Raw genomic sequence first — 9,693 nt, 5'->3', positions numbered from 1 at the left:
CGCACCCACCAGTTTCTAAACTTTCAATAATTCATTTGCCTAGGCATAATGAGGAAGGAAATATTTAAGGGAAAAACAGGCTCCACCATCGTTTGGGCCGACTAGGAAATTTTTGAAAATCGACTGCTAAGATACCCTAAGTTAGATTTTCATTTAATAATGCTATATTGTACACAAAAAAAACTTGTAAGATAGCTAGATTGCAAAGAAGTTACGAATTAACTTTAGAGCGAAAGAAATTGCAAGTAATTTAAAATTACCTCAGTAAAATTGGTCCTGGGGCGCAATTTAAGGCGCATAGAGTATGATTTTTAAGATTGGGGCGTTTAAAAAAAATCACTTTTGGTGCCCCTTGCTCTTCCCCTTCAAAAAAGCTGCGCTGAGGGGGAGGGGGCTTGACTGTATATGGATCTTTGTTATTCAAAAAATGGTTTTGTCCAAAATATTACTCATCCGAAGAAAAAGCGAAAGGAGGGCTCTAAAATAGCGAAAATAGAAATATTTTTTTGGGAACTCAATTAGTTAATGTGAATTTTTGACATATTTACTGAATCCGAAATTTGAGACACCAATAAAATCTAAATTCATATTCATGAAATTAAACTATAATGAACTGTATTGTGAATCGAAGAGACGAAAATGAAATTCTCTTAGATAGAGGTCATCCACTGATGTCATCAATGAGGCGTGCATAATTAACATAATCATATCTCATCAACCGAGCAGATTATCTAAAGGTTAAGACTTTGGCTCGTGCCAGTTTTTTTTCGATCATTGATTAATTTAAAAATTTCATTATAAAAATTTCTTGCCTCGAAAATCTAACTCAAGACAATTAGTCATAGTAGGTTCATCATATATTATTTCAAGATATAGCAGTACCAAGTTTTTAGATTCATTCAAAATCATCTATACAATTCAATAAATCGAAAAAGATTACACTTTTTAAAAACCCGATAGAAAAGCCGACTTTTATAGCCGATTTTTTCATAAGAATGATAACTCTTATGATAAAATCGGCTATGAAATTCGTGTGGAAAATACCACGTGATTCCCCATATTATAAGTATAACATCCAATCCCAATGACATATAGAGTGGATGTTTGACTCGCAAAGAAACAAAACAAGAAAAGTCTTCACTTATCGTCGTTTTGGGTAAGATTCCACTGCCTTTTCCGGGACAGCCCGCTGGAGATTGAAAGTCTTTCTACAATTACACCTTTTCGACCGTAGGCACGTGCCACTTTATTATTTAGTTTACCACCCTAAACTCGATCCAATCCTTTTTCTACACTTTTTTCTATTGTCTTTAGCTTAGGTGCGAAAAAAAGACTGCGACGGTTTTAGGGTGGTAAAACGGACAAAAAGATACCCGCGTGGCGATTGGTGGCTACGGTCGAAAAGGTGTATAGAGCTAGGAAAAATGGCTTGTGTTGAGAAAACGGTTCACTTTCCAAAGCTCACTTTTCAATTACCCGGAAGTTTGGTCTTTTCCACTAGTGAGTAGCAGGTGAATCTTAGTCCGAGAAGTGGAATGTAACGCTAAACGACGGGTGCATCTACTCTCAACTTCAGCTGAGCTACTTTGGGGCAGCTTGGAAACTTCAAATAAATGGATTTGGCTGGAACTTTGCATATTTGGCTTTAGAATCACGGGGCATTACTTGTTTTATCAGAAACTGTCATGTAGTATGACCCTGATGAGTCAAACATATTTGTATGACGCCACTAAATGAGGAATAGAGAAAGACTCTTGAAATGTTAAAGAAAAAAAAAGATGATCATTAATATTATGGTCAATTAATTGGGAGAGCAAGTTCCGTAGACAATTTAATTGTATCAATCCTTAACTTAAGTTTTATCTTGATGTTTCATCTAAAATTGAGACGGTCATAGAACGTCTTTTTTATGTACAGATTGTACGTGTGGAGTATCTATAAAAAGTTGAATATTCACAGCGCTGGTTTCTTTGACGAAACATTTCATGAGGAATCCACACAAGACGTGGTTTGTGATACGACAAAAGTGTGTGAGACATAATGAAAAATAACTTATCTTTTTCAATCGAACGAATCTTACAAAATGTAAAGTCTACAGAAACATCAGAGGACATAGAGAAAGAACTCACACAAACACAACCTTTGCTTTATCTCCACCATACACAACCAGTGTTGATTGTCCAAGCATCGGGACAAGGTTACCGACAAACACAGGCGTTACATTATGGAGATAAAGAAGAGACTGTCGATAGAGAAGAAGAATGCACTTGCGAAAAAGCAACAATAGAAACAAAACAATTGAAAGGTAAAGCTTTAATGACTTTTAAAGATTCGAAATCCCGGCGTTAAAAACGAAAGATAAGTTTTTCTCTAGAAACCATTTGAAAATTGGACGATTCTATAATAAATTGCAGCTTGAAAATTTTCAAATCGTAGTTAACCCTAAAAGTTAATCAAATATTAGGGTGTGCCACATGAAATTCCGTAAAAAATAGGTCTGAGCGTGAGAATATAAATTTTCTAAGCGAAGTTCTTAAAATCTTTATTTTAGGAAGGAGATTAGGCCACCCTTACACCAGCAGAGCGTCACCCAAACGAAGGGCGTTTCGCCATACATTTACACCCTATCAAGTTGTTCAATTGGAAAAACTATTTGAACAAAGTCGATATCTATCGTCATCAGAGCGCATGCGTATGTCACGAGAATTGAAAATGACAGACAACCAATTGAAAACGTGGTATCAGAATCGAAGAACGAAGCTGAAGCGAGAAATCACTGAAATGTACGATCAACAACGTATCAAACACTCTTTCTTTTCGTAATAGCCTTCCCTCGGCATTCCCACATGTGAAAACAAAAAAGTGGATATTTAGGGTGAATTCACAGCGAAAAGTAACTATTTTTCAATAGACTACAGTTCTTTACAATGAATCCACCAAAAATGTCAGGGTGATTTTTCCTGCGTTCCTCGATCCGAAAATATTTTCATAAATTGTTAAAGTCCATTTATGCAGCCTTAAGAAAGTACTCCTCTGAAGTGAAAAGCAGGGTTTTTCACCTCCCACGAGCTACCTTCTAGAGGTCATGACTTCTGATACAATAGCTTTTCGTGTAAAATAATTATATACTGACAAAAAGATGCTTCAAAGTATCTCCAAGATTAAAGTACTCTGAATTATCTTTTCAACGTTATATAATTTGTTAGAATCAAAGCATTGGTTGAAAGATGGCAAGCAAAACAAGAATTATTTCACACTTTTAAAGCGAATAGATTTAAAAAATATTTCATAGAGTAGCTTCATGATCATAACATATATATTCTACATCTCATACCATATTATATCATATCAATTTTATACTTTTATCAGGAAAATTGTACATTTTTATCACGTAACCGTAGACCATTGTAGTATTTAAAGTTTTGGCGCTTCATATTGAAGTCTTTGAGTCGCATCGTGTCGATGATCTGTATTACCGTTGGAAGGTATGTAAATATATGACTTTGTAAATACTCATCAAAAATATTGATTTTAACTTCATTTTCATTCTATGTTTCAATGAAATAGAGCAAAAGACTTCATCTCTCGACTAGTCCTAAACCATTGAATAGTTAGATATAAGTCGCTCGCTCAACTTAAAGAATTAAATTGATTGACAACAGGATTTCCAAGAAGTTAATCTGTTGAGTAATTTGGGTAAGTGAAATCTCCTGGCCATAATTCTTCTTCCATAATCTTCAAATCGGAAATGCCCCTTTTCCTTCAGACACCCTTTCCTTCAACCAGAGAAATAACCACGCCAAGGGGCCAAGTTTCTCTATCCTTTTCGAAAGAAACAGACGAATAATGAACTCAAAATTTGACAGTTCCTTTGTATCGTGTGGCTTGAAGCAATTGTTTTTGTTTCAATCTTCGTGCTGCTTCTCTCAAATGTTTCGGTTCGTACAAGGGGAGGGAGGGGGTATCCAATATTTTGAAAAATTTTGCGTACGTACTATATGGATGACTCCCTGCGTTCCTCGATCTGAACATATTTTCATAAATTGTTCAGGGTTTTTCGGCTCCTACGAGCTACCTTCTATAGGCTCTGACTTCTAGATACAATAGCTTTTCATGTAAAATAATTATATGACTGACTACAGGGGGCTTCAAAGTAACTCCATACCACAACTATTAAGTTTCTAGCATTAAAGGATAAAAAATTCATTTTTCATCTTCATTTTGCAAAGATTATAGTGCTCTGAATTATCTTTTCAACGTTATGTAATTTGTTAGAATCAAAGCATTGGTTGAAAGATGGCAGGCAAAACAAGAATTATTTCACACTTTTAAAGCGAATAGATTTAAAAAATATTTCATAGAGTAACTTCATGATCATAACATATATATTCTACATCTTATACCATATTATATCATATCAATTTAATACTTTTATCCAGAAAATTGTATATTTTTATCACGTAACCGTAGACCATTGTAGTATTTAAAGTTTTGGCGCTTCATATTGAAGTCTTTGAGTCGCATCGTGTCGATGATCCGTATTACCGTTGGAAGGTATGTAAATATATGACTTTGTAAATACTCATCAAAAATATTGATTTTAACTTCATTTTCATTCTATGTTTCAATGAAATAGAGCAAAAGACTTCATCTCTCGACTAGTCCTAAACCATTGAATAGTTAGATATAAGTCGTTCGCTCAACTTAAAGAATTAAATTGATTGACAACAGGATTTCCAAGAAGTTAATCTGTTGAGTAATTTGGGTAAGTGAAATCTCCTGGCCATAATTCTTCTTCTATAATCTTCAAATCGGAAATGCCCCTTTTCCTTCAGACACCCTTTCCTTCAACCAGAGAAATAACCACGCCAAGGGGCCAAGTTTCTCTATCCTTTTCGAAAGAAACAGACGAATAATGAACTCAAAATTTGACAGTTCCTTTGTATCGTGTGGCTTGAAGCAATTGTTTTTGTTTCAATCTTCTTGCTGCTTCTCTCAAATGTTTCGGTTCAATGGGTCCAGTCTCGCCCCAACTCTCCATTACGTCTAAAGCTAATAAAATACGAAAATCAATATAAGACTTTTTTCGAACAAATCAAAGGGTTCTGGTTTTTAGGGTACTAGAAAGTTGGTTGCGCATTTTCACCAACGTTCCCTACTTTTCAGCCATGGGTGTGCGAGCGCTTCCCAGAATCATCAGTTCAATAACAATACTGCGCCATCTGATACTTGGTGTGGCAAAAAGTATACAAGTTTGACTAGATAATGCGAATTTAGAATTCAAATTTAAAGAAAAGTGAAATTAGAATTTCTGAAGCCTAAAAATCGGATAAAATGTAACGGCTCTATCGGAACTTGTTACCAAAAACGAAAATCTCCACTTCCCAAAAATGGAAAATATACCTCGCCTTGTATACCTTATTGTAATGTCTATCTCTTCTGAAAGGATATTCATGGTCTAATGGAGAATGTAATAACTAACCTTCTTCTGAGACCTCCCCGACAAATACCTTGGCGATACCAGCCATTGCTATGACAACATTGGGCGGAACGGACGCACCGCCCGTGATCGTCTGCATCAACTAAAAAAGGGGGTAATAAACGATTAAACACGGGAAGAAGGATTATATCAAGATTGACAAAGACTCGGTCCAATTTCGGTCTTTGAAAAGCTTTTTATTCGTGCTTTTGACCCGGAAGTGTGTCTAATCGGTCGAATAAACAAAAATGTTTTGTCTAAGGAAAAAGAATTGATACCAATGCTCTATCTCGTAAATTCGAGGCGTTTGCGTGTTATCCACAAAAATTGTTTCTTAGTAGAAAGTTAAAAAGGCACAAATACCACTTTTAAAATGTTTACTGGTAAAGAAAGACACAAAATCGTTAATATATCATGGAAAGGCCCCCAAGAAATTTAATCCCTTTGCACATTGATATTTCAAGTTAACAATTCTAATATTGGGTCAATATGCCACTCACCCTTTTAATGGCAGCTTTTGGAAAGGAAGCTCTTCGGTACATTTCGTAACGGTTCAACTGATCTTCGCTGAACGCAGATACCAACATCCTGTAAAGTAATGGATGGAGTAGTAATCAGCAGGGAAAGAAAAAGAATGCTGGAGTTATTATACTGTACTGGTCTTCTATTCATATCTCAAAGCGAGAAATATATGGTTAAAATCCAATGCATGTTATCCAAGTTTAGAACAAGGAACGATTTTACTCTGTTTGGACTGGTCGGGGCCTAATATGGTAATTTTGTGCGGTAAATAAATCGAAAGTGACACTGTAGAGGAAGACGAGAATGACCTTTCAATTGACTCAATTACGACCCAAATTTTTCCATAACAAGTACCATAAGTTTAAGTAATTTTGAGTCTATCGACCAAGTGATATGCATATTGGAAGCTTATTGTGGCAAAAGTAAACTAGAGAGAAAAACTTCCAGAATGACCGATGATGGGAGAAAAATTCTCAAAACGTTTGCGTAATTCTCGTGATCTAAGCCACGAGAAACTTCTTCTTGTATAGTATTTTTTAATCAATATATTGAGTACCAAAGTGCGAATCAAGCTACAAAAGCATATGATAATTGGACTGAAAAAAAAAGAACCTATTAAAATTTAACAACAGAAAGTTTTTATTCGGGCAGGTGAAATCAATATTTGATTAGATATCGAGACCAAACTAACAAGTATCCCAACATATAACATATCTTTGATTCAGAAGAAACGTAGTAGTTGCTCAGAGAGATGATAAAAATGAATTGTAAAGTTCTTGGCGTTCTATTCTTTACCAGTTTAATACAGATTGCTTTAAGCAAGCACATACTCACTTATCACGTCGTGGCTATCTTACCAAACTGTTCAGATAATACACAGGAGGCAGACAGTTTTTTAAGAGCAAACATTACTGGACTCAATACAGACATGCGTTACATCGAATTGAAATACCATAGTTTCCATTATAAATGCAACAACACAGAAGAGTCTTTGAAAGCAGCTTTGGAAATTCTTCTGGGCCACACATTCCACATTGCTTGCGACCAAAACAGAGAATGCAGAATACCCAATTTGGCTTTTGTAGTCTTCTATGCTGATAGTACAAAAACAGCCAAAATGTTCAAGCAATTTATGACTGGGGAACCATTTTTGACGGTCGCATTCCCTGATGACGATTTGAAGATAAATGACTATACCAGGTATCTCATATATGTATTAGAGAAATTACAATGGAAAGATTTGACCCTACTTTTAGTCCACGATGATGTATTGAAACCGATCTTCAACAATTACTACAATGGTACTTATGACCAATTGGCTGGTAGAAAAGAATTTCATTTGCAGAAAATCGTCATCAATGCGGAAAAAGTTCATGTTGAAGGCTACATTCTATCAGACCTCTTAAATCGTTGGCGAAAGGGCGAGTCAGCCATTATTCTATTTGGACCTTTTCAAAAAGAATTTCTAGCGATATTAGACGTTAATGTAGAAACAACCAACAAAACGTCCTTGATCGCTCATGACATGTTATCTTTTGAAAATGACCAAACAAGTTTTCACGACTTCAACACACATGATCATTGGTTCAGCTTGGAGAATTTCCAACGCTACAAGTTGCGACGAGATCTACAGGAAGATGTGGCGAACAGCATCTTCGAATTGACAGAGTTACTCGCAATTAGACATGTGCTTCTGTTGGCATCTTTTCTTGGCATTGCTGTCGAGCATGTGCAAAACAAAACTGTCATCACAAGCTTCGATAAGATACAAGCACTCAAAGGCGCCATGATGATGGTGTTTTTAGAGAAAAAAACTAAAGATTTCATGATACCTTTTAATAAAATTCTTGAGAAGAATAAAGGGAATGAGGATCCTAATTGGGAGCCTTTTATTGAAACTTATTCGTCAGATATATTTTTGAGCAAATACCGAAACCCATTACCTTTCGCTAAACTAAACTGTTCACCAGGCTTCCAAAGGGTTTATGGTGAGATCGAAAGTTCTGACAAGTTCATCCAATCAGAGCTTGGATTTAAATGCGAGTTATGTCCTCAGAACCAGATCAAGAACAACTTCGGGAATGAAGCTTGTACCACTTGTTTTGGGATTCGAAGCAGCGCAAACGTCTTGAGAACTGAATGCGTAGATCCATTCACAAACATATATTTAAAATTCAATCACCATCAAAAGATTACAATACTTCTACTAACAACTCTTGGAGTGTTCATCACCATGACAACGCTGGTCATTTTCATTATTCACCGACAAACACCGACAGTGAAAGTTTCTGATGTTTTCTTCTCGTTTCTTCATCTCGGAACCATCTTGCTTTCCATTCTATTCAGCTGTTTTGTCTATCTTCACGACGACATAGATAAAACAAAAACTGTTGCAAAGTTCCTGAATCTATCACTTCTTTACACTGCCAACCTCGCTTTCGTGTATACAAAATCACAGAAATTGATTGATGCTTTCACTTCTAACATACAATTGACAGGGGGCGAGGCACGAAGAACGATAGTCGTCCAAGTTTTCACCGTTTTCATATTTCTATTGGTCACCAACAGTGTTTTCTACATATTGAATTTTATCAGAAAGCCAAGGATAAGCATCATACTAGACAAAGAAAACATGACAAGAACTTTTTACGGAGACGTCCAACTTCATCTAAACGTCATCACAGGCTTCCTTATCATCGCTCAGTTAGTTTGTCTAACGCAAGCGTTCCGTGGTCGCCGCCTACCTGGACCGATGAACGATGCTATGTCTCTTGTCTACGCGACCATGGTTACAACACTAACATTCATCATCAGTTACCCGATCGGATATTTTCGGGAAATCGAGGATAAAGAATTTGTGCATTGTTTGATAGTAGTGTGTAATAGTATATTCTACGTGGTGTTCTTATACGGCAAGAAATGTTACGTTATCGTTTGCAAGCCCGAAAAAAATACGAGATGTTACTTCAATCAGCGCAGGTTGGCGGAGATATCACAACAAATGGCAAATAATCCTTCTTAAATCGAGTGAAGTCAATGCTAATTTTGTTTTAATTGAGGTGTGATTACAAGTCCTAAATCCAATCAGTTTCCAACAGCCATCACTAAAGCAGCCTCATTGTACGCTAGTTTTATAATGTATTATTTAATTTAAAAAATACCAATAACATTTATTTTCCACAAAAAAGCTCTATCATAGTTTGGAGATGCTTCTCTAAGATCTAACTCCATCTATTAGAAGTTTCCTACCTACAATCCATACTATGTGCAAAGGAAAAAAAGCCTTACTGTAACTTTCGTCGTTCCACTTCTTGTTCCTCAGAAACTGCAGAATCATTGTCCATAGATGCCCCTGCCATGGGAAGGTCGCTCACCGAAGAAGTGCTCTTTATCAATTTTTTCTTCCCACTACCCTCTCCCCCAGTACTCTTACTTGAACCAGCTGCATCGCTTGACGTGGAGGGTTGGGTACTAGGTTCCTTCGGGTTTGAGGTCTGGGCCGGAGTTTGTTCGGGTGCCGGTTTTTTTGCTGCCACTTCATTGGTTGATAGTGTTGACATGTTTTTTTACGTTTTTTTTAAATTATCTTTGCTTCTATAAGAAAAATGAGAGCAATGTAAAAGATTGCATCGAAGCTATCCAGATGAAAGACTAATGGTTTTACCCGAGAAAAAAAAACATACTTGGGACAA

General features: G+C 36.2%; 2 protein-coding genes across 2 annotated transcripts; one reads left to right on the top strand and one right to left on the bottom strand.

The window, feature by feature from the left end:
• Nucleotides 1-1,847: 1,847 nt before the first annotated feature.
• LOC136824082 (barH-like 2 homeobox protein) lies at nucleotides 1,848-3,326 on the top strand. The gene is made up of 2 exons (XM_067080248.1): nucleotides 1,848-2,305; nucleotides 2,552-3,326. The coding sequence occupies exons 1-2, from the start codon at nucleotides 2,041-2,043 to the stop codon at nucleotides 2,821-2,823; spliced, it is 537 nt and encodes a 178-aa protein (XP_066936349.1). The 5' UTR covers nucleotides 1,848-2,040; the 3' UTR covers nucleotides 2,824-3,326.
• A 1,041-nt stretch (nucleotides 3,327-4,367) lies between these two features.
• Nucleotides 4,368-9,617, bottom strand: LOC136824078 (transcription initiation factor TFIID subunit 11-like). Its single transcript, XM_067080243.1, has 4 exons — nucleotides 9,290-9,617; nucleotides 5,980-6,067; nucleotides 5,483-5,582; nucleotides 4,368-5,052 (listed from the first exon to the last, which is right to left on the bottom strand). Exons 1-4 carry the CDS (start codon nucleotides 9,559-9,561, stop codon nucleotides 4,922-4,924), a joined length of 591 nt encoding a protein of 196 aa, XP_066936344.1. The 5' UTR covers nucleotides 9,562-9,617; the 3' UTR covers nucleotides 4,368-4,921.
• Between the last annotated feature and the right edge of the window lie 76 nt (nucleotides 9,618-9,693).

Source organism: Clytia hemisphaerica, unplaced genomic scaffold (genome assembly GCF_902728285.1).
Source record: "Clytia hemisphaerica strain Z4C2 unplaced genomic scaffold, Clytia hemisphaerica genome assembly, whole genome shotgun sequence".
Lineage (NCBI taxonomy): Eukaryota > Metazoa > Cnidaria > Hydrozoa > Leptothecata > Clytiidae > Clytia > Clytia hemisphaerica.
Note: the sequence above shows the minus strand (reverse complement) of the source record. Positions and strands in the feature narration are given on the sequence as shown.